The 27,424-nt window shown below is 41.2% G+C and overlaps 4 protein-coding genes and 1 pseudogene across 4 annotated transcripts; all 5 read left to right on the top strand.

The window, feature by feature from the left end:
• Positions 1 to 2,128: 2,128 nt before the first annotated feature.
• Positions 2,129 to 4,642, top strand: LOC141845469 ((3S,6E)-nerolidol synthase 1-like). Its single transcript, XM_074733525.1, has 7 exons — positions 2,129 to 2,272; positions 2,352 to 2,619; positions 2,709 to 3,075; positions 3,492 to 3,710; positions 3,804 to 3,942; positions 4,032 to 4,271; positions 4,352 to 4,642. The coding sequence occupies exons 1-7, from the start codon at positions 2,129 to 2,131 to the stop codon at positions 4,640 to 4,642; spliced, it is 1,668 nt and encodes a 555-aa protein (XP_074589626.1).
• A 333-nt stretch (positions 4,643 to 4,975) lies between these two features.
• On the top strand, positions 4,976 to 6,478 carry LOC141845478 (cytochrome P450 CYP94D108-like). Its single transcript, XM_074733536.1, has one exon. The coding sequence runs from the start codon at positions 4,976 to 4,978 to the stop codon at positions 6,476 to 6,478; it is 1,503 nt and encodes a 500-aa protein (XP_074589637.1).
• Positions 6,479 to 6,634: 156 nt separating this feature from the next.
• Positions 6,635 to 16,060, top strand: LOC141845488 (transcription factor ABORTED MICROSPORES-like; annotated as a pseudogene).
• LOC141847851 (putative UPF0496 protein 2) lies at positions 14,218 to 15,657 on the top strand. Its single transcript, XM_074735976.1, has 2 exons — positions 14,218 to 14,281; positions 14,480 to 15,657. The coding sequence occupies exons 1-2, from the start codon at positions 14,218 to 14,220 to the stop codon at positions 15,655 to 15,657; spliced, it is 1,242 nt and encodes a 413-aa protein (XP_074592077.1).
• Positions 16,061 to 20,537: 4,477 nt separating the features above from the next.
• LOC141828935 (phospholipase D delta-like) lies at positions 20,538 to 27,374 on the top strand (the record flags this gene model as incomplete). Its single annotated transcript, XM_074716329.1, is given in 7 exon segments — positions 20,538 to 21,590; positions 23,846 to 23,962; positions 25,005 to 25,199; positions 25,646 to 25,927; positions 26,012 to 26,080; positions 26,283 to 26,430; positions 27,226 to 27,374. Coding segments are annotated over 7 exon segments (1,923 nt in total), but the record flags the coding sequence as incomplete, so codon positions are not given.
• Between the last annotated feature and the right edge of the window lie 50 nt (positions 27,375 to 27,424).

Here is a 27,424-nt window from a genome sequence, read left to right as displayed (position 1 = left end):
TGGGTTAGACGGACCAACCCACGGGTGTGTCAAAATTAAAAAATATGAAAAATATTGAAAATTTTAAGCTGGATTATAGTGTAAATAGGTTAAATTGAAATTTTTTAATTTAGATTGCGATTTAGATGAGTCAAGACCAGTTAATTAAGTTTTCTATTTTAATTTTAAATTTTTTTAAAAAATAAGTTTTTTCAACCCGCAAACTAATCCAAGTTCGTCACATGCCGACCCAAGCAGATTGCTGCCTAGGCAGGTTAGTCCGCTTAAATTCACGTTAAAATAGATTGATAAAATTTAATCCAATCTATTTAAATTATTTCATAAGATGGATTAATTCGATCATGCCTAAGTTGACGGCTCTAATAATGAATAAGGATGGAAATTTAAATGCATGATTCACGTGATTCAAAAAGCCTAACGCGGATTCATCCAAATTCAAAGTATTCAAATTAACATGCTCATTTAAATCAATCAAATTGACCAAACAGTCTAGATCAACTATTTGAGTACAGGACCTCAACTTGACCATTTTAATTAGCCCAATTCAGTCAATCGACATATCTAGTCCATTCGGACCAAATAGTCATTAAAATTTATTAGCTTATGTTCCCGTCAAGAACCTCTTCTGGGCGCACACGACACTTCCTCAGGGGCACTGTGCGGGAAAACGGCTGAGATTGGCTGACGATCGCCGGAGGCCTGCAAACACAGACACCGTGAGATGGACGGCCGGCGGGACCGGCGAGACCACTCCGATGCTTAAGTCAGCGGTAGCAGAAGAGAAAACGAGAATGGAAAAAGTGAGGAACTGTGAGCGTACCTGGCCCCTTCACAGGGGCTCGCCTTATATAAGGGAGAGTCGGGCCGTACCATGGGCAAAGCAAGGTGAACCTTACCTTGAAAGTACTCTCCGTACCTGAGAGGGGTGCTGTCTTTAATGAGGAAGTACACTGTTGGCAGTGGAGTACGTCTAGACGGCGCGTGGCCATACCCAGCGGCGTGTTTGTCAGATGGAGTGGTCAGTAGGACAAGAGAGGGACTGTCAGTGACAGGAGGTACGATTCAGCACCGACTCATTGGGTCGAGTCGGGTGCGCTGCTCAGTCGGGCTATCCGGGAATCGGTTCGGCAGGGTCCTTCGTGTCCTCGGCGGATGTACCGGGCTGTCGGGCTGGGATGTAGACCTCTCGGGCGGTTACCCGTGGACCTGGATCCGGGCCCCAGCGCTTCGGCCGACTGCTCCCGGATGATTGACTCGACTCGGCCGTGTCTCTCGGTCGGACCCGGGCCCGTATCCTTACGACCATAACAGCTTACTTGCTTAAATTGTCCAGCTTAACTAGCCTATTAGTTGAATTAATTCGACCAGATGAATCAAACCATTTAGCCAGCCCAACTCTCCCCTAATCTAACCTGACCCACCATTAGCTCATCAATTGCTTAGCTCGCGCTACCCGATCTAATTGATCAACTCCTCTAGCTAGTGTGGTTAAACAAATCAATTTATGATGGAGTGGATCAATCTATCAAATGACGAGACAAATCAGTTATTTTGGCATATTAAGAAATTGAGAGTCGAAACACATTAATCCACTTAGACCCCTTTAAAATAAATTAATAAAATATTAATCTAATTCATTTAAATTATTTAAGTAGACGGACCTGAGTAACGGACCTAAAACCTCTTTTTGGCGTGCACGGACCTAAAACCTCTTTCTGGCCTGCACTAAACACTGAATAAAACCTGTAATAACCGAAGAAAATGACTTCTTAGAAGAAAAGTCATATTTTTTTAAAGAACGAGATTCTGCTGAAAAATTATTCGGTCGATCATGATTTCTTTTTTTTTTTTTAGCCTAATTCAAACATTAAAAAAAATTTTAAAAACGTGAAACATTCGTAACATGAAGAATAGCAACTTACGTACAGACGTACACCGGCTGCATTATACCAGACCGACAAGCAAGTTGGCAGTGGGGCCGTCGGTCGCCTTCTCCGTTGGTGCAGATGCACAAGCACGTAGAGAAACCGGTCATCGTTCCACTGCGCTCTATAAATTTCTGGCTCCCGCTCTGCTTATCAAACACAGCGATACGATCAGCAATCCAGTCCCACAGAGCCAGAGCAAGATGTTGGCCCAGTGCTCCTCCTTCTACCCCAAGTTTCTGGCTTCTCTCCACATCAACAACACCAACCCTAGCACTACTCACATCGCGAGGCCGCTTCAGTTGCAGAAGCAACGAATCATGAAGTCCGACATCTATGAAGATCAAGTGAGTGGCCAGTACTCTTAGCTAATTCTCATATTAATTGGTTCGTGGCCTGCTGGTTTAATTCTGTGCATACATGCAGTTGGAGAGTTTGTGCCTGAGGCACAGCGACCGGCTTAGCCAAGTGAGGAGGATGTTTGACCAGACAAGAGGAGACAAGGAGACCCTGCTGTTCGTAGACTCCCTTCAAAAACTCGCCATCGACTACCATTTCGAAGAAGAGATTCAAGCCAAGATGCAGTCTTTATACGACCAGCGACTCACCATCTCCAATGGCGAACCCAGCAGCATCGTGGAAGTGGCCCTTTTGTTTCGGTTACTGAGACAAGCTCGATACCCCATATCGACAGGTAATCGAGGTTTATGTTGTTGTTGTATTTCATGATGAAATATGATGGATTTTAATTATTAATTCCTTATTTCTTCTCTATCTCTTTAGATGTGCTGCACAGGTTCCATGATGGTAGAGGAGAGTTCATGGCATCTCTCAGCAAGGAGATGAATGGACTGATGAGTCTATTTGAGGCATCGAATCTGAATACTGGTGGGGAGTTCATACTCTACAGAGCCAGTGAATTCAGTAGCCATCACCTCAGGTCCTACATGGCATCTTTGGGGCCAGAGTTTGCAGTGGCTATTGATCAGGTGCTGGAGGCTCCATCTCATATGACCTTGCAGAGGTTCAGAGCCAGGCAATATCTCGATAATGACAACTTCTGTCACGATTTGAATGTTCGAGAATTGGGGAAGATGGATTTCACCATGCTCCAGTCACAGCATCAAAAGGAACTAAAAGAAGTCACAAGGTATAATTTTAATTTTGGCTAATTTTTGTTAGGGCTGTGAAGGAGTCAAGCTCAATCAAAGTTTGTGATGTTTAAATTTGTTTAATAAGATAATTGGACCAAATTAAGTTAAACTTAAAATGAACCAAACCATTAAAAAAGTTATTCAACTTTGATTTGATTTTTTTTTCAAAAAAAAATAAATTTGGTTCAAATTTTACTTGAACTTGATTTGAAATTTTTATATTTTTAAGTTTATTTAACTATATGTATGTGTGTGTTCAAGCTTGTTTATATAGCTTAATGAGTTTGTAAAGTTTATTTATTTAATGACTTTATGTTGAACACCAAGTTTGCTCACAAACGTTTGATTCATTTAAAGTCCTAATTATTATTTCATTGATTTATTGTTTGATTATATACGTATATGTATATAGTTGGTGGAAGAAGTCAGGGTTGGGCCAAGAGCTAAAGTTTGCTCGAGATCAATCCTTGAAGTGGTTCACTTGGACAATGACATGTCTGCCAAACCCAAAATTTTCAAGTTATAGGGTTGTTCTCTCGAAGATCATCGCATTTGTTTATCTTCTTGATGATATTTTTGATGTGGAAGGATCGATGGACGATCTCCATCTCTTTGTACAAGCCATCGAAAGGTACTTAATCAGATTTATTTCATCAACTAATGGGATTGAATTTTTATTTAGAGTAAGCTAGATAATTATTAATGACTTTTATGGCCATTGCAGATGGGATTACTCTTCAATGGATTCACTTCCCAACTACATGAGGGTATGCTTCAAGGCATTAAATAACACAATCAATGAGATTGCCGAGATTGTGCTCAAGGAACATGGATGGAATCCAATCGAATATCTAAAGAAATCAGTATGAATTGTTGTTTTATTTTTTTGTAAAATATTTTATCTTAGTGTTTGTATTATTTGGTTAAAAGTTGATTTGATTTTGTTTTGCAGTGGATACAATTAACCAATGCATTTTTAGTGGAAGCAAAATGGTTGTCAAAAGACCAAGTGCCTACAATGGATGACTACATGAAGATTGCCACAATTACTTGTGGTGTTCCCGCTGCCTTAATGCACATGTATTTTCTCTTAGGGCATCGTGCGAAGGATGATTTCTGCGAAGATCTCCCGAGTCTTATATCTTGTCCTGCCAGAATTCTTCGTCTTTGGGATGACTTGGGAAGTGCAAAGGTAGATAGTTTTATAATTTTCATGATTATATACGTACTAATGGGAGGATAATTAATGAATATATCGTGTATTATAATTAGGACGAAAAACAAAATGGGAGGGATGGCTCGTTGTTGGTATGCATGATGAAGGAGAACCCACATTGGTCGTTGGAAGTTGCAAAGAGAAAAATGATGCAAATGATAGATGAAACATGGGAGGAGCTCAATAAGGAAAGCTTCAGTTCATCGACCTCAATGTTCTCTCAAGATTTTGTGAGGGCTTGTTTGAATAGCGCCAGGATGGTGAGGGTGATGTACAACTACAACGAAGAGCATAACCTCCCCATGCTTAAGGAGTATATAAACTTATTATTGTTTAAACAAATTTAAACACCTCATATATATCTAAAATGTTCAAGGTTTGTAGTTAATGCTAGCTATTAGAAATTCATTATGTATCGTATAAATGTTCCCCTTCGTTTTGTTTGATCAATCGAATGATGTTCCAATATGTCAATTATATTAAATCTTAGCATGTGACTATGTTAATTTGGGGTTTGGGGGTTAATTTGATGGATTAAAGATGACAATAATTATTTAAAGAAGCGTGAACTTGGCATTTGCTCTTAAATCAGTCATATAATATTATTATCCTCGTCAACGATCATGTTCTGCAGATCCATCACCGACGATCTCCCCAAGCTGCTCATTGCCAAACTGGCCATGGAGATCTCACTCGTCTCCCGCTTCTCCTCCTTCCTTTTCCCCACCTTCCTTCTCTTCTTCTTCTTCTTCCTCTTCCTCTGCAAGCGATGTTCCAGTACTCCTACTCCGCCCAACTACGCGCCTCTCAAGGGATACCCTGTCGTCGGTAACATTCCCTATCTCATCAAGAACAGCCATCGCTTACTCGACTGGTCCGCCCAACTCCTACCCTTGTCCCCCACCGGCACCGTTACCGTCGCGCCCTTCGTCTTCACCGCCAACCCCGCTAACGTCGAGCACGTCTCCAAGACCCGCTTCGCCAACTACCACAAGCCGGAGCCCATCATCGCCGCCATCAGCGATTGCCTTGGCCGCTGCCTCGCCACCACGAATGGTGCAGAGTGGCGGCTCCACCGCAAGGCTGCCACGAACGAGTTCAGCACCGCCTCGCTCCGCGCGTTCGCTTATGGAAGCGCCTGCGACACGCTCACCGCCCAGCTGCTTCCTCTGCTTTTAAGGGTTAGCCGGAGCGGAGAGGTGCTGGATCTCACCGATGCGCTCGAGCGCTTCGCCTTCGACCACACGTGCAGCCTCGTGTTCGGCGAGGGCGCCGGGTGCCTCGGCGGTGAGGGGGGCTGCGAGGGGGATCGGTTCTTCTGCGCGTTCGAGACCGCTGCGCGCCTCTGCGTCGAGCGCGCGAAGCAGCCATTTACTCTCGCGTGGAGGATCAAGAAATGGCTCCGCGTCGGATCGGAACGGCGCTTGCGGGAGGCGATGGAGATCGTACACGCGTACGTCAATCGGCGCATGCGTCGTCGGCCCGCAGCAGACTCCAGCGGCGGGCGTGACGACCTCATGTCTCGCTTCACGGCTGGCGGCCACTCGGAGGAGTTTGTCCGCAACAACCTGATCAGTTTCGTGCTCGCCGGGCGCGACACGACGCCGTCGGCGCTGACGTGGTTCTTCTGGGTGCTCTCTTCGCGGCTTGACGTGGTGGCCCAAATCAGGGAAGAGATCGAACGAATCCGATCTGGACGACGGCAAGGCGAGACTTTGTTCACCCTGGATGATCTGAGGCAGATGAACTACCTGCAGGCGGCTATATCGGAGACGCTGCGGCTGTACCCGCCGGTGCCGCTGGTGCCGAGGGAATGCCTGGAGGACGACGAGCTCCCCGACGGCGCGCGGGTTCGGAGGGGGTGGGTGGTGATGTACAACGCTCACGCGATGGGGAGGAGGGAAGCATTGTGGGGGCGGGACTGCGAGGAGTACAGGCCGGAGAGGTGGCTGGAGGAGGGGGTCTTCCGGCCGAGGAGCTCGTCGGTGTACCCGGCTTTCCACGCGGGGGCGAGGGCGTGCGTAGGGAAGGAGGTGGCGTACCTGGTGATGAAGATGGTGGGTGCGAGCGTGTTGGAGAAGTTCGACGTGGAGGTGGTGGAGGCGAGCGGCCGTCGCCGGCTGTTGATGGCGATGAAGATGGAAGGAGGACTGCAGGTGAAGCTGAAGCAGAGAAGAGCGTAATTAATTAACTATCTTCTCAATTACCCTTTTTGTCATTCATAAATGCCTGTGATTTATTCTGGATTTCTAGCTTTTTTTGTTAACTATCTTTCTTATAATGTTCTTCGTCCCCTGTATTTCTAGCTTTTTTTGTTTAGAGATCGAATCCAAGTGTTCATGGATATCGATATGGATATAGCCATGGCTGACAACAGTAATGGTGGGTATTTGAACGTTGCTGCTGCTGCTGACGAGCTCCATCCATGGCTTTCTTCGCTGCCCACCGGAGCTTGGAGCCTGCCCTGTGACTTTTTGATCGACCACCAATCGCAACTCTACTCCCAAAATCTGAGCTTTTTCAGGAAGGATGACGAAGTCTTCGTCCCTGCCGGCGTTAATCCTTCGCAGCCGGTTCTGCTGCCAGAGTCGTTGATCGACCACGAAGAGGCGGCGTACCAGAACTCGCTCGCGAACAATTTTCACCGGAGGAGCCTCGGCGTGGAGTCGTCGGTGGCTCGGGAGATGGCTGCGCAGTGCAAGGAATGCTCCGTGAAGGCGGAAGGCGAGGGTCGGGTCGAGTCCGGGTCCGAGTGTTGAACGTTCAGAGATAAACGAAAGGGCAAAATCACTCCTTCATCTTCCTAATTTCTATTATATAAAGCGTCCAAGATCCATGAAAAAAAAAGAAGAAAAAAAAATGAAGAAGCATCTTTCGAGGGTTTTGGTTTGTGAAGAACCTGAAGAGGTCCAGTGGTGATCTTCTTGAAACTACGGCAGCTTCTTCTTCTTCGACGAGGACGGTAGCTTCTTCTTCTCCGGCCACGGTAAGTCCTTTTATTGTTTCGTACAATCAACACCGAGTTGGGCAGCGACGAGGAGGAGGAGCAGGGGACGAAGCGCCACGGCAAGCACTCGAAGAACCTCAACGCCGAGCGCCGGAGGAGGAAGAAGCTCAGCGATCGCCTCTATGCTCTGCGCGCATTGGTTCCGAAGATCTCCAAGGTGCGTTTTTTATGTCAAAAAAAAATTAAAAAAGTAAATTAATGATTCTATTCAGAAGGATAAGGCGTCGATTCTGGGAGATGCGATCGAGTACGTAATGGAGTTGCAGAGGCAAGTCAAGGATCTGCAGGACGAGCTCGAATAAGCAAATCATCATGACGGCGAAGGCCACAACAAGCAGAGCGAAGTCCCTCCAAATCTAAATGCGTGGATGAGCCACGCATTGGATCAGGACGACTCCACGAACAACAAACCATCCGCCGCCGCCGCCGTCAAACGAAATGAGCAACGGCGACAAGGATCAGCTGATGGAGGTAACCGATGCCTTTTTGGGCAAATATTTTCACCTTTTTGGAGATTGATGTTGAACACATCGATTTGGTTGGTTTGAGCAGTCACAGGTGGTGAGGCGACTGGAGGCGAATGAGTTCTTCCTTCAGGTGCTGTGCGAGCACAAGCAAGGAGGCTTCTCGAGACTGATGGAGGCAATGAGCTCGCTCCGAATGGAAGCCAGCAACGCATCTATTACTACATTTGGCAGCTTAATCTTGAGCATCTTCAGAGCTGAGGTTCGAATTTCATGCCAAAATTGAATTTTTATGATTTTCTTTCTGCAAAAAAATGACAATACTGGCATTTTGCAGAGGATGGATGACGAGGAAGTGGTGCGAGCAGAGGAGTTAAGGGATATGTTACTTGAGGTGACTCGAGGTCCGGCTCGGTGGTGGCCGGAATCCATGGAGAGTGCCGTCGGAGGACAGAAGTGTCTCCGCCGGCGCGGCGATGATCACCAGATCGACTTTGACCACCAACACTTTCAGTCATCAACCTTAGTTTGCTCCATTGCTGCTAGTGTTCTTCACCACTGTTATTTTAGATTAAAGAATGAATAATGAGTAGGTGATTACTTTAAATTTAATGAGTTAATCTCCGGAAATTATGAAAAAATATTGAAAAATTATTTGGTAATTAATGCATTTTTTTATTTAATCCGTCAATAACATGTCCATATAGTTATTTTGATTATGATAAATATTGGATAGAATGTTTGTGAATAAATTTATTATTTGAATTAATTTATTTATATTTATTTAATATATATAAGATCAATTAAATAAATAAATTTAAATAATTTATTAAATTAAATAAATAAATTTAAATATATATATATAGTTTATAAATGTTCATGAACAACATTTGTAAATAACATTTATGAACAATGTTCTAAATAAAAAAATTTAAAATGAATAAATAAATTTATATTATAAACTCAATAACTAATTAAATAAATTTAAATTATAAAAATTTTAAACAATAAAATAAATGTAAATTAAACATGATAATATTTAAATGAATCAAGTTCAAATTTATAAAAAAAATTCAAACTAAATTTGAACAATCATTTTAAAATTTTAATTCATTTTAATTTTAACTTGACTTAATTATTTTATTAAATAAATTTTAATGTCATAAAATCCGATTTAACTTGTTTACTATCGTCATCTTGATTGATGTAAGTTTTATTATTATGCTAGTTAAATTTAATGTACCGACAATTTATTAAATTATTCATAATGTTTTTTATTATTGGATTTATTTCCACCATAGAGAATTTTAAAAATATTTAACATAATAAAAAGCATATTTAGAACTGCATGTCCCCGGGACCATGGTATCGGGGTAGGACATCCAGGTTGTCACCCACGGTTCGATCCCCAGTTACAACATATTTACAGGAATTTTCCTCCAAATGGGGATCGCAATCAAAGGATGTTGGGCATCTGGGTTGGCCGCTACGTACGCTTCTCGATTTACCCTAGTGGTCGATGGGAAACTTCTGTGGGACCGGGCCGGTCACCCCAGGGATTGAGTCAATGCGACTAATTGGGATTAACATTTTTGTCCCCAGGACAATAGTGCCGCGGTAGGACATCCAAGTTGTTGCCCAGGCACCTGCGATTCGATCTCCAACTACGACATATTTGCAGGAATTTTCCTCCAAATGGGGAGCGCAACCAAAGGATGTTGGGCGTCTGGGCTGACCGCTGCGTGCACTTCCCGATTTACCCTGATGGCCGATGGAAAATTTTCGTGGGGTCGGGCCGGTCACCCCTAGAGATAGTCAATGGGGCTAACTGGGATTTATCATTTTGTCCCTGGGGCCATGGTGCCGTGGTAGGACACCCAAATTGTCACACAGGTACCCGCGGTTCGATCCCCAGCTATGGCGTATTTGCAGGAATTTTCCTCCAAATGGGGATCGCAGTCAAAGGATGCTGGCCATCTGGGTTGGCCGATGCGTGCGCTTCCCGATTTACCTTGGTGGCCGGTGGGAAACTTCCGTGGGACCGGGTCGGTCACCCCCAGGGATTGAGTCAATGCGACTAACTAGGATTATCATTTTTCCAAAGGGCGATCATACGGTGAGTGTTATGGATTTTAGACCAATCTCATGCTGTAATGTGGTTTATAAAATCATTTCAAAGATACTTGCTGGGCGATTAGCGGTTGTCTTAGAATTCTTATTAGACCCGGCACAAGTGGCTTTCATTATGGGAAGGTCTATTGGTGACAACATCTACTTAACTCAAGAGTTGCTTCGTAAGTATGCAAGGAAGCGGGTTTCTCCTCGATGCATGATTAAAGTGGATTTAAAGAAAGCATTTGATATGGTTAATTAGAAATTCCTTCTTTCGGCACTTGTTGGTTTTGGTTTTCCCCTACAATTTTGTAATTGGATTAAGGAATGCATTACCACGGTTTCCTACTCTATATCTTTGAATGGTGGGGTGTATGATTTCTTCAGTGGAAGGCGTGGCCTTCGGCAAGGGGATCCACTTTCTCCTTTATTATTTGGCCTATGCATTGATGTATTATCCCGAAAACTTCATAGTATTTCCGCTTTGACTACTTTCCATTTTCATCCGATGTGCAAGGAGGTTGGTCTTACACACCTTGTATATGCAGATGATCTCATGCTATTTTATCGTGCGGATGGGTCTTCTATGCAACATTTGAAGGATTGCTTGGATTTCTTTGGGGAGGTATCGGGTTTACGAGCTAATCCGTAAAAATCACAGATTTTCATGGCTGGTGTAGAGGCTACTCTCAAGAATCAATTACTTCAAATCATGGGCTTTCATGAAGGCTCCTTTCTCTTTAGGTACTTGGGCATTCCCTTAGCGGCGAAGAAGCTTCGTATTGCTAATTATGGGCCACTTTTGGATGCTATCACTCGAAGAATTAATGCGTGGCCCAAGCACACGTTATCTTATGCCGGTAGATTGGAATTGGTGGGCACAGTTCTTCAAGGTATGATATGTTTTTGGCTATCTATGCTACCAATTCCAAGTGGAGTAATTGAAAAGATCAAGACTATTTGTCGAAGGTTTGTGTGGTCTTCTAAGTGGTCTCCTATCTCTTGGTCTAAAATTTGTCTATCAAAGAAGGATGGAGGCTATGGTCTTCGAGATCTCCACGCATGGAATGAAGCTTTGCTAAGTAAGATACTTTGGGACATACAATCTCGGAAGAATTCTCTATGGGTGAATTGGGTGCATCATCATTATGTTAAGAATGTAGATTTTTGGGTATGGAATGCAAAGCTTTCGGATTCTCCTCTTATTAAAAGACTTATTGAAATCCGAGATAAGATTGTCCACAGATCGAATGATGTGAGGAGGGCTAATATGGCTATGATAGATTGGTTTGTTGGTGACAAAAAAGGAGTTTCCAATGGTTATTATTTTTTCATGCCACGGGGTTTGGAGGTAGCTTGGAGTCCGGTGGTGTGGAGGCCAGAAGTTATGCCTAAACATCGGTTTATCTTGTGGATGTTAGCAAATGGGTACTTGAGGACTAAGGATCGCGTGGAGTATGAGCCTAACAAGTTGTGTGAGTTATGCCAACTTCATGAAGAAACCAACCACCACTTATTTTTTGAATGTCCCAAGGTTTGTGAGGTATGGGGCAAAGTCAAGCATTGGCTTGGTATTGGACAAAATTTTACTTCTTTTGACGAGATGCAGCAGGTTCTTGGACGACATTACAAGAATGGGCGACGAAAAACCAAGGCGTGCTACCTCGACATCTCTAGCTTGATATACTATATATGGGAGGCACGTAATCGAAGGTGTTATCAAGGCATTATCCCGAATTTTGATTGGATTTTTCGCAAGGTGCAGGTCCATGTGTATCAGTTTGTAGATCTCAAATTACAATAGTATCCAAGTTGCCAGTGCCTCTGTTCTTGGGATGAGATTGGTTTTGTGGTCTGTGGTGCTTTGTATGGCCCGTAGATGGACATGTAAGTGTTGTGATGTGGGGACATGTGGGGCTATGGTGTCTTGGTGTTGGTGGTGTCATGAGTTTGATGTAGTTTCTTGTGTGATTGGTCATATGTGTGTGTCTAACGGCTAGTGCTGTCTAGGCTATGATGCTGATCTTTTGATTGTACATTTAAGATGTCTTACCTCTTTTTTATTTTATCTATATATATGAACCATTTTTCAAAAAAAAAATATTTAGATTCATAGGGAAATAATCTTTAAAGTAAAATTTTAAATCTGTTAGACAAAATACTCATGTTCATAAAATTTTAATTTTAATTTTATAAAACTAATTGTATTATATTACTTAGTAAAATAATAATCACATTTTTCTAAAAAAACATAAGATAAGTTCAAAGAAAAAATCAATTTTGGAATGGCTTTTGCTAAGAATATCCTTTTTGATTTTTTAAAAATATTTTTATAATTTAAATAAAACCCAATCAGTCTTTTTGGGAAAATTAAAAGGGTGTCATCCCTTTAAAAAAATAACCCCAATATAAAATGTGTAATAATTATGACTGTAACTGATATGACTTGTTAAATTAATACAGCTTAATTTAATTAAAATTGTTACCTATAAAATATTATTATATTAAAATATTTTTGTTAACTTTATTAAAAAAAATATTTAAATTGATTAAAATTAGATCATTTTAAACTGCTCTCGCAATTATATTTTGAAGTAATTTTGATTAAATTAAAATGATATTAATTAATTTTTTATAATTTTAATTAAGTTGATGAAAACAATTTAATATATTAATTTTAATAAATTAGAATATTTTTAATACAATTAGAATAATTTTTAATAAAACATGTTGTAAGGTTATTGTATTTTTTAAAGCATTTTTTAATTTTGTTATTTTTAAAAAATTGATCTTTATCTACACGTAGATATCAATTTGGATGAATCGGATCGATCCAAACTAACGATAATAAAAATCTCAACTCAAATTCATCCGAATTTGAACTTAATTTGAAAACTATAAACTCCGATCTAAATCCAGATAATCCAGCCAATTTAAATAATCCGACTGATCCAATTTAAAAAAATTTAATTTTTTGTGATAATTCTTCATTCCTATTTTAGTGTTTCATCATGTCATATTTAAAAATATCTCAATTTTTAAAACAGAATTTAATTTAATTTTAAGATAACTTTTTCCCTTAAATTCAAGCCAAATCGGATCGATCTGAATCCAATCCGATAAAAAAAAAAATTCGAATCAGATTTCAAATCCAATCCGGTTTGACCTGAACCTCTAACTCTATTTAGATATATATTCGTCCGCAGGCATGCCGAAAACCGAATCAAGCCACGTGGACGCGTTTCCCGGACCCCATCGCTTGCTGTCCATCTCACGGAATCCATTTCTTGAGGAACTGAAACTGGAACCGCCACGTCACCCTGGTGACTGGATACGGGCCAATCTTTTCTCGCCGGATTAAAAGATTCATCCAAATCCAATTATACATTCCAGGATTTAATGAGACACTAAACGCCCACGATCCAATTATGTCTGTTAAACACTTTTAGGGTTAAGTGCACTCCTCGCCCAATCATGCTTCTCATTAATTCCTGCACTGCTACGATAATTATCCTTGACGTGTATTTTGTGGGATATACACAATCGCCAAAATACCACCTTAATCACATACTTAATCTCACTCGTGTTTATCCAGAGTATACGTGTAGAAACGCAAAATAGATTACTCTTTCAACGTGATAATTACCACATCTGCTGATGATTACGTAGCATAATCATTAATTATCACATGTATCAGTAACTAATTATGATAATATTGATTAAACAGTGGATTTGAAGAGAAATTCGCAAAACGCGTTGACTTCTCCGGATCCTGAGAAATGGACGATGGAGTGCAATTGCGAAGAACCGAAGAGGAAAGAAGCGGGGAAAGATACAACTGGCGTGCCACCGCTGCATGGGACCGAATGACGTGGCTTAATCTCAGCCGTTTGCGGACGTGATCGTGCGGCGCGGAGATCGCTTCTGGCTGTACGTCAGGGGTGGCTCCTCCGTGGCAGAAGCGCCTGCGAGCTTCTTGCTTGATGAACTCGAATTCCAGGTAATGTCTGTTCTGATTTCTGGCTATCGATCTACATTTATTTTTGATTCGTTTTTACAGAGAAATTAATTAACTGCACGCACGCAGATTTGCTGGAAACCAGATATGCAAGATCGCAGTGAATACACATGTGCGACGATGAGGGATTGATCCTCCTGGAGCTCTTGCGTGTGCTGCCAATGGCGGTGGCGGTTAATGATTTGCAGCCGCCTCTTCTCTCCCTTGCCTTCTAAGAAAGCTTCTTCTTCGTTGCTCCTCTTCTTCTGGCCTTTTCCTATATATGCACCCGCGGCGACTAAAGCTATTAATTGCTTTCAAGCTTCCGGCCGAGATCAAGGCATGCGGGGGAAGTCCATGCTTCATTCTATTTCCTCCTCCTCCGGTCTCTGCAACTTATTCTCCGGTGAGCAATTATTCCTTTTTGTTTTTAGGAAATTTAAAAAATGATTGTTTTGCTTGCCCCTCAAGTTAATTAACAAGTTATTTAAGTTCAATTGTTCACTACATCTAATCTGCTTTATATCTTGTGTTGCTTCCCTTCTCTGCTTCTTCTTCTTCTTCGTCTTCTTCTTAATTTGTTGATTGGCATATGCGCTTGCAGGTGATCGGCATTTGCTTGGCATGGCGATGGTTAAGAGCAAGTCCACGAGTCCGGTGAACGTCAATGAGGAGTACTACAAGACCCTCAGAACCAAATCTTTCCTCGACATGTGGTCCAAAGTCCACGACCAACGTCTCCGGCGAGTTGCCTCCATGCCCACAGTCTCCGGCGATAAAGGCGACGGCAAGAATAATGAGGATAGCTGTGGAGATCAAAAGGGATTGATTTGTGGGTCTTCCCCATTAGTTTCGTATGGTAGACTTCCTGATTTCGTCCTCGAACCGAGCCAAGAGACCGTCCTCGCCGCGACGACTGCTGGTGATGACAAAGCAGGCGGCGGCCACCTCGAGCTCCAAGTGAAGTTGCTCCTCGTCGAATACTTCGACGTCACACTTAGGGCATGCTCCGCGTGCGCTAATCTGTTGGCAGCCATCGGCCGTGCCAGATTGCGCCACCGGTTGCTCCGCCATTTCTTGGTCAAGCTTTCCTCCGGCGCGAGCGATGCCGCGTTCGACCATGTGGCTTCCCTCGTCGACTTGGAAAACCCCCTCCACCAGCGAAATCTGTCTCAGTTCTATGCCGTGCAGTCGGACTACGGGCAGCTGGCCCAGAAGCTGACGCGCGCCCACCGGCGGATCCTCCGCTGGGCTCGGCTCCACCGCGTAGCCGGGCGAGCAGCCGGCGTCGCGGCCTTCGTTGCGTGCGGCATCGCCACGGTGATCGCAGTGGCTATCGCCCCACACACGGTGGTCTGTTTCGGGGCAGCGGCGATGGCTACCCCTGTTGTGGTGGTGGCTGGGCGGCAGCGCGGCGGGGAGGTCAAGAGAGCAGGGGCGCGGCGGTGGCTCAAGAGCCTGGCAGCGCAGATGGACTCGGCGGCTCGGGGCGCGTACATAGTGAGGCGGGACCTGGAAACCATGAGCCGGATGGTGCGGCGGGCGCACGACGAGGTGGAGCACGTCCGTGGGGTGGCCAGGATGGCGGCGAGGGGAAGGGAGGAGCCGCAGATGTCGAAGGAGGCGGCGAGGGAGGTGGAGCGAGGGACGGCGGGGATGGCGGAGCAGTTGAATGAGCTGGAGGAGCACGTAAACCTGTGCTTAATCACCATCAACCGCAGCAGAAAGATGGTGGCGGAGGAACTGATGGCGTGTCCGGCGCCGCCCGATCGGCCAGCGTAACGGCACGATTGCTTGATTGATATATATTTACTACACAATTATAAATAGATTAAATAAGTATATATATATATATATATATATCTACATGTATAGAGATTGCTGATTAAATCATAATTCTTTCATTTTTTTCCCCCATAGATTCTCTCAGATTGATGATCGATTGAAATATCTTTCCTTTAGATCAAAATAGATTTAGAAAATAAATAAAAAATAAGCCTGAAAATATATATAAAAGTTGCAGGAGATCCTTATTGAAACTAGTATTTGCACCAAGTGTATTATCCCTTTCGGGCAGTAAACTTGTCATCTCGTTGGCTGATCGACATGGAAAGATTATCAAGATGACAGTATAAATTAAATTTCTTTTAATTAGTTGACACTTAGATATATTAATCATCAGTGACATATAATTAATCCTTGCATGATTCTTCAATTAATTAATTGTAAGATCGAAACAAAAACTTAACAGGATATAATAATTCTTATCTCAAAATAAAAACACCATTAATGAAGTACAAGTTGAAACAATCCTCGTGAAGTGTTCGATGCAGAATAAACCGTTCACATCACCTACTGCTTCTTCCTCTGTTATACCTTCAGATTGCACATGAATCTGTTGAAGGTTTGGTTTTTACCAGGAAAGATTGATTCTTTCTCTGACGTAGATGCTCGTCTTGGCAGCCGTAAGGTTAATTTGTGACGTTCGCCGCCACGAAGGTCGCACCACCGCCGTCCCTGTCCGCCACCGGATTCTTGAATTAGTTAGTCACCTTCCTGATCTCACATGACCAACTCGCGTCGATCGAGTAAACTATTGTGATGTCTATTCCAATTAGATATCATAGATGGTCAAGCCACCAATCATTAATGAATGATCCGATATGTGTGACTTCCAAAAGCTCTTACAGAGGAAAATGAAGAGGATTTGAAATACACTTTAGCAGGAGATTAAACTGACATCGAGAAGTTTTGATAGACCACTCCAACACTTAAGTTAGGATACTCTCGAAGGGAGAAGCATATCGAAAGAAGAAGAAGAAAAGTCCATTCGACATACATTTTCTAGGATTTATATAGTCATTCGAAAAATATCTTCACGTCAATCGGAATAACATCATTGTGGAAGTGTATGAGGTGATCAAATTTGACAGTCGTTGATTGATTCTATTTCTTTTTGATGTTATGTGTCGATAGGAGAGTATCCGGGGGACCAGATCTGACAACCTCATAATCGCTCTTTTATTCTTAAGCTACTGTATGTTTCGGGAATATTCACGGCTCCTGTTTACGAGCCTACAAAGAACGGAGACTAATACTTAGGATATGGGGTGGGCTTAGAGGTGTGTAGAATTGGAACTTGAGTTAGAATAAGGATGACATCTGAGATCGAGATGACATCTGAGGCCGAGATAATGTTTGAAATCGAGATAGCGTCTCAAACCGAAATGATATCTCAGACCGAGATGACGTCTAAAATCAAGATAGCGTTAGGGCGCATCCAAACTTCATCGGGGGGGGGGGGGGGGGGGGGGGGGGGGGGGGGGGGGAGTCATCTTTCTCTTGGGTTGTTTTGACTTGTGTTGTCTGATCAACATGATCTTTGACTTTCGCATGACCCTTGACTTTCGGGACATGACTTATTAAGGAAATTGTTGCATCACACATTACGTATGCATCACAAGTCCATCCTTTAAGCCTAGTTAAAGGAGGCATAATCTGACTAACTAGACCATGTTGAATAGTTTACCCTCATCGCTTAAAATATCCGTCCCAATGCGCTCGTGCACTACAAGAGTGTCCTGCTAATGATGACATGTGGCGTTATATTAATGGAGAGGAAAGATACGTGATAGCGATGTTCCTGATGTCCCCTCGCATCCAACAGAGAGAGCGCGCTGGCGCTTGCAAGATTCTTGAATTCGATGGTTGCTCTTGAAATTGTCGTATGAACCGCTACGTCGCTTCGTAATGCGTAACCGCGGAACGTTAATGTTAATGATTGAGTTGCGACCTCAATCTTTCCATTGTTTGATCCAACGATAGATAGAAAACCCTGTGATCCATCAGTCCAAGGGTTATGCTGCCGTCACAATATATTAGGTTAACCAGAGAGGTGTTGTCTTGTCACTTTGCGTTCCTTAATAGCCTCCAGTATTTGCTCTCATTTCCGTCTTCCTTCCCTCGTCTGGTGACCCTATCAGTTTATTGTGCTCTTCCCCCTTTCTCTCTAGCATTTTTAGACCTTATGGCCACCATTGATTCCCTAGATAGATGGTATGAGTCTCAACGGACCTCTCTCACCCAAATCACTGCTTCACACCTTCGGACAACTTTCGGTATCCCCCTAGACCACGACATTAGGATTCCATTGCTTGAGAATCGGCCACGAGCCACCGATGGCGCCAATTTGTTCCGGCTAGATATCGTAGATGATCAAGGCACTAGTCAATAAATGATCCGACGTGCGTAACCTCCAAAAGCTCTCGTTGAAGAAAATGAAGAAGATCTAAAATACACTTTAACAGGAGATTAGACTGGCACCAGGAAGTCCCGACAGGCCACTTTGATGCTCATGTTAGGGTTACTCCAGGAGGAAGAAGCGGCTATTAAAAGAAGAAGAAAAATCCCTTCGACGTACCTTTCCTAGGGTTTATATAGTCATCTGGAAAACATCTCCACGTCGATCGAAGCAGTATCATTATGAGAGTATATGAGGAAATCAGATATAACAATCGTTGATTACTTTTATTTCTTTTTGGCATTATATGCCAATAGGAGGGTATCCGGGGACCAGATCTGACTATCTCGTAACGACTCTTTTATTCTTAAGCCACCGCATATTTCAAAAATATTCACAGTCCCTGCTAACGAGGCCACAAAAGACAGAGACTCATACTTAAGATATGAGGGGGCTTAAAGGTGTGTGGAATTAGAACCTGAGTCCGAATAAGAATAACATTTGAAATCAAAATAATGTGTAAGGCCGAGATGGGGTTTAAAGTCGAGATGATGTTTTAGATCGATATGGCGTCCGAGGTCAAGATGTCGTTTGAAATCGAGATGGCATCAGGGCGCATCCAAACTTCATCGGGATAGTGCCATCTTTCTTTTGGATTGTTTGAAGTTGTGTTGTCATATTAGTATGATCCTTGACTTTTGTATGATCCTTAATTTTCGGGACGTGGCTTATTAGAATGCGCCACACGTTACATACGCATCATTAATGCCTTCACGTTCTTGGATCCAATCAAGAAAGACGCAAAACTCGTCTCCTGCTCTCAATCTGTCGGCGCACAGCTGCCGTCGAGAAGATGAATGGTGTGTTTGAGCATGTTTTTTCTGATGCTCCGGTTCGCACAATGCCTTCAGCTTTTCGGAGAGAAGCAACGGTGGCGTCAACTTCTTCTTCGACTGCGCTGGTCGAACGCCCGTCGGTGGCCATCTGTTCTTAAAATTATAGAAATAATTTTATAATGATTTAATTTCTTAAAATTTTATCGATCAAATTTAAGAAATAATTTTTTATATATAATATTCGTGATCATATTGAATTAAAAATTTTGTTTTAATAAGTTGTGATTGACTACTATAACAATACTGAAATAATAAGAATATTTTTATATAAAAAATATAGTAAAATATTAAAGGTGGCGAGACAAAAGGTGGGCTAAGAGTATTTTAGAAAATTAATACACTAATTTGAGTAATTGAAAAAAATAGAATGAGTGATTTATAAATTTAGAAAATTTAGTGGTCGTTCAGTAAATTACCGTATTTATATTTTATTTTTTATTCGGCAAATGCGGCGCTCGTTTTGCGAACACGCGGAGCGATATCAACCGCGTGTTGTGGTGGGGCCCGCTGCAGATGAAGTTGCGAAAGCTGTTTGACGCGTGAGCCCACCTTCTGGCGTGCGACGCGTGCATTTTAAATCACCATCGTAGAGACATCACCCCACCTTTAACCTTTATGGATTAATCCGTTCGCACCGTGTGATTCGCCATCAACCGGCCCCCACACGGGTGCTCTAAAAATCCCAAAGTGTGGATAAGCGCGAGGGTAAGAAAAAGCTCTATTGATGTTAGATGTGTCGGCGGCTTGCTTCAGGTGCCAGCATAAGTCAAAACGCCACGTCATTAATATAGTCATCCTTTTTAATTGCACCTCTTATTTATTTTATTATCATTAAAAATATTTTATAAAAATAAAAAAAAATAAAGTGCATTTCATAATTTACATAACTTTGATTAAAATTATTATAACTCTATTAAAGTATTAAATGTGTGTTTTTTTTTAAAGAAACACTTAATTGATGCCCTTTGAAACTGTTGAAACATGCTTCAAAATATTATTGATTTAGCAAAATTATCCATGATACATGGAAGAGCAAACAATACACATATATAAATTAATTTTGAGTTATTATTTTTATCTTCAAAAATAATCCTATGTAACTTTAAAAATTATTATTTGTGCCAACTTTATATTTCTAACTAATTTTTGAATTATTAAAAATTTATATTTAATCATCAAAAGCACAAAATGAGATAATATTCCTATTTCATGAACTTCTTAACACCCATATCTATTTTAGATAATATTAATTTAATATGAATTTAAAATATCAAATACTTTTAGATAAAATTACTCGACGAAATAATTAAGAGTTTTTACCAAAACTAGTTGAATTCTCAGTTCAGTTTTAGTTTGTGGATATTTTAAAAACTGAAAGTGTGATTTTCTATTTTTTGCAAAGGGCAACTGGAAAGTTCCTCAGGTGTTAGTGGGTAATGATGCAATTAAGACAGATTAGGAAGGGCAATTAAGAAAGCCGCGACGCTTTACCCACCAGCGAGAGCCAGAGCTTGCTCTTCCGAAGGCTCCGCATATCTTCGTTTCTACTTCGAGCCAAAAAAAAACCGAAGTTCCGATCTCATCTTTGTTTCCGTCGCCGATCTCCGCCAAGCGGAATGGAGTGCGCCGTCGCCGTCTCCGCCGCAGAGGAGGAAGTCCTCCTCCACGGCGACCTTCTCCTCACTATCATCGAGGCCCGCGACCTCCCCAACATGGACTACTTCTCCGAGAACCTGCGACGCTGCTTCGCTCCTTGCCGCAACACCCTTCTCCCCAGGACTTCCGCCGCTCCCAATTCGGGCTCCGGCGGTGATTCCCTATCGCAGAAGCGCCACCACCACCACCACATGACCATCACCAGCGACCCCTACGTCACCGCCAGGCTAGCCGGTGCCACCATCGCCCGAACCCGCGTCATATCCAACTCCGAAGACCCTGTTTGGAACGATCACTTTAAGATCCCAGTTGCCCATCGAGCTGCTGCCCTTGAGCTCCGCGTCAAGGATAACGACGTCTTCGGCGCGCAGCTCATTGGCACCGTCTCCTTCCCTGCTACAAGCATCGCCTCCGGAAAGAAGATCCAGGGTTGGTACCCCGTCGTTGGTTCTAACGGGAAGCCTCCAAAGCCCGAATCCGCCCTCCGTGTCTCCATCGAGTTCATCCCCGTCGAGGATACACCCGAGTACCAGCATGGAATTGCTGGGGATCCGAAGAGTCTGGGGGTGAGGGATGCCTACTTCCCACTCCGTCCTGGGGGATCTGTAACGCTCTACCAGGACGCCCATGTGAAGGATGGCGAATTGCCAGAGGTCAGGCTTGAGAAAGGGGCAACGTTTAAGCACGAGAAGTGCTGGGAAGATATTTGCCGCGCTATTCTTGAGGCACATCATTTGATATATATTGTCGGCTGGTCCATATACCACAAGGTGAAGCTGGTGAGGGAGCCGACGCGGCCTCTTCCACAGGGTGATGACCTTACGTTAGGAGAGTTGCTTAAGTACAAATCGCAGGAGGGGGTGAGAGTGTGCATGCTGGTCTGGGATGACAAGACATCCCATGACAAATTCTTTATCAAGACGGTAAAGACTCCTTCCATAATATTCTCTTTAGCTAAACATTTTTTGTCCAAGTTTAGCAATCCAAGTTGCTATATGTATCTTAACATTCATTTAGTGGTTGGTTTCTCTTCTGTTAATTATGCATCCATCTTTTCACTAATCCTATCTCTTTTCTTGATGTGGAAGATGAATGCTCTACTAAATTCTCTGTTCCAACTCAGGATATGAGCTTGAACATTACATCAATGCAATAGCATATTGAGGGTTTCAGGTTATTTATGACAGGTTTAGCTAACTATTGCCTTTATTCGATCGGATTTGGAAATATTCCTCGTCAAGGCGTTCTCTGTGTGAATAAAATTTGAGCAGTGGATACTAATAGAAGCATTCCTTAAGCATTCTAAGTGGTTAAAGAGCTTTTGCATACATGCCATTCTGCTAGTAGTTTTGGTATTTTGTAATGCAGCTGTAGATGATAACAATCAAGTGTTAGGCTATAAGCCAACCAACTTCAAAGAAGTAGATCATACTTGCAGGATGAAGTGCTTTTCTGATATCTTAGGAATTCAAAACTCTAAGTTCATGAAAGTGTTGGGAGCAAATGTAGTGGATGATCGGAAGCTAGAGGGGGGATGAATAGCAATTCTTCTTGTGATTTATGATTAAAAACAAAATATGCAATAGAAAATAAACAAGGCAAGAAGACAAATGCTAAGACGATGATGCATGTGGTTCGAAACCCTCATTCCTATTCCACGACCTATTATGTTCTTTTCGCAGATCACTCCTAAAAGCCGTCTTTCTTTTTTTCTTCTTGAACTTTTTCCAAAGGTGGAGAAATCTCTTACAAGCTTCACAAGGAGATACAATTCAAGCTTAAAATGAGGGAGAAAAGTGTTACAATTGAGCTGAAAGAATTACAATAACATGACAACGAACATTTGCTCCAAACCGCTCCTCTTGCTCTCACTCCCAAGTCAACTTAGCTATGAATAGAAATATTCTGTTAGCTAGCTGACCAGCCTGAATTGACTGCCTGGTTGACTCATCATCACATCAATCGATTGACACCAAAACTCAGCTCCGAATAGAAGCATTTTATTTGTTGGTTGATGTACTTGAGTTGACTGCCTAATGTAGCTTCAGTTGATTGAAGAAACCCTTTATTTTACTAGTTCGTCGACTATGACCATTCTAAAGGTCAAGTCCATCTAAATTGAGATCTACCTTCTCTCAGCTATATGTCTCTTAACTCGTTAAGGAGTTTTCCTTGTAGTTTCTTCACCACAAGGTCGTCTCCTGTTAAGCTTCTCATCCCTCATCCTTGTCTTGTGGTCCTTTAGATGCCCCATTTTGTCCTTCTCTGATCCTCTTCAAACCTCGAGTCATTGGATTACCATTAAGTTTGACCATGCCAAGTCGTCCCCATGTGTATATCCATTAAGCCCTGCACGACTCAATACCCATATCAAATATATAACAAATCCTATTTAAACTCTTTGCCCAAATATCAAAAATCTACGGTTGATCCCAATCACTTAAGGTCCGATTGCACTAATAGATGCGAATAATACATCCAATGCTCTCTTGACTCTGTAATATATGGCTGGGCATGTTTTATTAATCTACATGATTTACTTTTCCATCAAGAAGTTTACTTGGAATTTATGACAGCTTTTGGTAAGTTCACTGGAGATTTAATTCACAGGACCAGAGGTCTGGTGATAAATTTATGTATTATGCACATAGCTGTATTTGGATATCAGGACTGAGTTAGAAATCAATTGATTTTTTGTTATTATAAATCTATGAGATATGGTTGTTTTACTTGATATTTTTGTAGGTTTTTTCATATGAAACCCATTTTAATGTGTCCCTTATTTGTTAGATACACTTTTGGTTTTAAATATTTCCCTTGTTTTTGGTTTGTTTTGTGATCATTATGTGTTCAATTATAGGGCATATGCCAAAATAAGGTTTGCACTTAATTCTCTATTTACAAGTATGTTTATTCATAGGCAATATGGAACATATGCCTTTGTTTTTCTCCATGGAATATTTTTTAACATGTTAGGTGTCTAAATTTCTAATTTATCTTTTTTATCTGCACGAATTACCTTAACATGTTGGTATTTAATTCACTATTTATAGATACCTTCAAGAAATACTCACCCCGAGAGCAAGCTTCCTTAGCAATTACTCAAGTTGCCCACTGTGATAACGTTGATTTATATTCATTTGAATGTATCTATATGCATTTGAGTGTTTATTTGCAGGGAGGTGTAATGCAAACTCATGATGAAGAGACTCGGAAATTCTTCAAGCATTCCTCCATCATTTGTGTGCTATCACCTCGCTACGCTAGTAGTAAGCTTAGTATTTTCAAGCAGCAGGTTAGCCTACAAGCATGATCTTCGTCATGCTCTTTTGCAACAGATATTACTTTGATTTGTGGCTTAAAACTCCAAGTAGTTGTACACATCCTTTGAAAATAACCTATTATGTGAATAATCATTCCACTCAGATAAACCAGGATTTCAATTTAGAATTTTTTTTGAGTCTTTGGCTGTACATGATAGAATGAAATATAATGCCTTGCTTATAGATAAATTTGTATTTACTCTTGGGTTAGTCTAACATAAAGATGGTGACAGTTGTGAGCTCTGACTATTTACTTTAAATTGATATATGCTATCTATTATCACCTGCTTGATTTGTTTATAATTTATGAATGAGAGCTGGTATCATTTCAATTGTCAAGGAATGCTTTGATTTTCTAGTGACAATCTTCCTTGAATGCCTCTGTTGAATTTTGAACCCTCTATTGTTTATAAGTTTCTTTTCTTGAAGGAACTCCCAGCTATTTAAGAATTAAGTGGGAATTGCTTCAGTTTCATACCTTGAATAGGATTCTGTCATCCTGAAATTGTCACAATGCTAACCTTAGGTTTAGTTTTAAGAAACACAAGAAATAGGCCTTAGATCCAAGTTGACCGATAGAAAAGTTTCATGGGTATGTTGTGATCTTGTGTTTTTGTTTGTCTTTTTTTGTATGAGGATGATATATATATATACAAAATATTAACCATTCTATTTCACTTTTTTCTTTATGTTTTAATCTATTATCCCAAATTAAGGCCAGTATCCACTTGTGGTACTCCTGTTGGTCTGAAAATGTAAAATCCTTTCTGTTCATGTTGAACTCCCTTTGCAATTAGTAGAGTGTACAGAAATTAACAAATTGGTAAATTCCTTGTGAAAATGTAAATACAATTGCTGATTAAAAGAGGGCGAGGTGAAAAGAGAGAGAATTGACAACCTCAGTTGACATTTGTAATCTGTGAATTTAAGAATAACTGCATAACCAACTATTGTCTCTCCTTCAGTTATGTACTTATGTTGTACATCAGCTTGTTTTTATTTGTTTTCCTGCAGGTTGTAGGGACACTATTTACTCATCATCAGAAATGTGTACTGGTCGATACACAGGCTTCTGGAAATAAGAGAAAGATAACTGCTTTTATAGGAGGTCTTGATCTTTGTGATGGCCGCTATGATACACCAGAGCATAGACTCTTCCGTGATCTTGACACAATCTTTTTGGATGATTTCCATAACCCTACATTTGCTGTGAGTTATATTTTCTTTTCTATTATCAACTATATTTTTAGTTTGTTTAATATGTCAACTAGATTTTTGAGTAGCTGCCTTTTGTCTGTATTTCAGAAATCGAATGGGTTATCAATGTTGTCATATCTAAATGTTTAGATATCTATATATCATCAGAAGCTAATCATTCCAAAATGTTAGTATTAGACTAAGCTAATGTGGTATAATATTTTTCTCTTAGACTTGCCATATAAGTCCCTTTTGTCCATGGAGCTCTAATATTGGCTTTGTTCAGTTTCATATATGACTTTGTGGTTGAGTGTGATGTGTTTGAGGTTAACATTAAAATAATTACCATTCATAGAAATCTATTGAGTAGACTCCATGTCATATGCCATGCATACCATTTATAGCTGGTGTTGTACATGATTTATTGAATACATTTTTGTGTTTCTGACTTTGCTTAGGGTGGAACTAAAGGCCCACGACAACCATGGCATGATTTACATTGCAAGATTGAAGGTCCTGCTGCTTATGATATTCTAAAGAATTTTGAGCAACGCTGGAGAAAGGCAACTAAATGGACAGAATTTAGTTGGCGCTTTAAAAAGTCATCCCGTTGGCATGATGATGCGCTAATAAAACTAGAACGAATTTCATGGATTCTTAGTCCTTCACCTACAGTTCCAGAAGATGATCCAAGCTTGTGGGTTTCAGAGGAACAAGATTCTGAACATTGGCATGCTCAGGTTATTTAGCTTGTGAATATCTTCGAGCTTAGTTTCAAGAATCAAGAGCCAACCAAAGTTTCCTGACTTTCTTTAATATATCAGGTCTTTCGTTCTATAGACTCTGGCTCACTAAAAGGATTTCCTACAAATGTGGAAGAAGCTTCAAAGATGGTCAGTCCTCTTTCTCGGCAGAAATACTGGCATTTCATTGTGGAAAATGAAATGACCATAGGTTATACATAATATCCCCAGCAGCTTCCCTGGTGCACATAATCATTGAAGTATTTTGATTTTAGGAAAACATTCTGTCTATCGTTTTATTAACAAAAAGCTAATGTGTTCCAGTACTTTACACCTGCAATTTCTCTGACAGAATCTTGTTTGCCGCAAGAATTTGGTTATCGATAAGAGCATCCACACAGCATATGTGAATGCGATCAGATCTGCCAAACATTTCATATACATTGAAAATCAGTATTTCCTTGGCTCTTCATATGCTTGGCTATCTTACAAAAATTCAGGTTTGTCGAAATTCCTTCTTGTCGCTGTGATTGTGTAACAAAATTTTGCAGTTCAGATTAATTATTTTAATTCAGATCCTTTGTGGAGAATCATTATCTGTATTAACCAAGAATTAGATAACTACATACAGAGTATCTTGTTGACCTAATTTAGTTCTGCTGTCGTGACCTAATAACCCAACGAGAGAATTATCCCACACTAAGTTGGTAGGCTTGAGTCATCTGACCAAAATGCAGTCTAATTGATTTATGTAGCATAGCCATATAGGCCAATGAACCAGCAAACTGGTATTACCGAAAACTTTTCATCCATATCAAGGCCCAAAAGAACCAACTCTTACTTCACAACTATTTCTGATCCATGTTGCATGGGCAAAGATAGTGGCCTCATCATTCACAGCTGAGCATTTTTTGTGTGATTACTTGCTAACACAGAATAAAACTATTTTTATACAAACTGTCTTCCCAAGCTGCCTGATTTATTAACTTGATAGGCTTAGAACTAGAGATCCTTTAGCTTAACCTATTGTTAAGCACCATCTGTAATTTTAGATGCTTTTAGCTTGATCTATTGTCAAGTTCCATCTGCAGTTTTAGATTCACCTATGTAGTGGTGTTTAAGGTGGATGCTTCTATTTGTTATCCATCCAAGAAAACCACTCACTTGACCTATTGACCATTAGCTTGTAAGCACCAATGATTTTAAACTTGCGAGTAACATGGTTTAACATTGAATTTCATTTTACAGTATTATACTTTGTGTTATTTAGCTAAAAGATTCTTTGCTACCAACAGGTGCTGATAATCTGATACCCATGGAGTTAGCACTAAAAGTTGCCAGCAAAATTAGAGCGAATGAACAATTTGCAATTTATGTGGTTATACCTATGTGGCCCGAAGGAGACCCAACTAGTAATGCTGTGCAAGAAATCCTTTATTGGCAGGTATACACTTTAAATGGTACTATCTAAATGCTTCTCTCTTAGGAAATATA

The sequence above is a fragment of the Curcuma longa genome, chromosome 1 (genome assembly GCF_044706935.1).
Source record: "Curcuma longa cultivar G26 ecotype Majalengka, Jawa Barat chromosome 1, ITB_CL_G26_1.1, whole genome shotgun sequence".
Classification (NCBI taxonomy): domain Eukaryota; kingdom Viridiplantae; phylum Streptophyta; class Magnoliopsida; order Zingiberales; family Zingiberaceae; genus Curcuma; species Curcuma longa.
The sequence above is the reverse complement of the archived record's forward strand: the minus strand, read 5'-3'. Positions and strand labels throughout refer to the sequence as shown.

Bases quoted from the DNA above. Each gene is read 5' to 3' on its own strand.
- LOC141845469 (XM_074733525.1), top strand. From the start codon at position 2,129: ATGTTGGCCCAGTGCTCCTCCTTCTACCCCAAGTTTCTGGCTTCTCTC. The intron at 3,711-3,803 runs GTACTTAATCAG...TGGCCATTGCAG, and splicing joins TTTGTACAAGCCATCGAAAG to ATGGGATTACTCTTCAATGG. The intron at 3,943-4,031 runs GTATGAATTGTT...TTTGTTTTGCAG, and splicing joins TCGAATATCTAAAGAAATCA to TGGATACAATTAACCAATGC.
- LOC141845478 (XM_074733536.1), top strand. From the start codon at position 4,976: ATGGAGATCTCACTCGTCTCCCGCTTCTCCTCCTTCCTTTTCCCCACC.
- LOC141847851 (XM_074735976.1), top strand. From the start codon at position 14,218: ATGCGGGGGAAGTCCATGCTTCATTCTATTTCCTCCTCCTCCGGTCTC. The intron at 14,282-14,479 runs GTGAGCAATTAT...ATGCGCTTGCAG, and splicing joins TCTCTGCAACTTATTCTCCG to GTGATCGGCATTTGCTTGGC.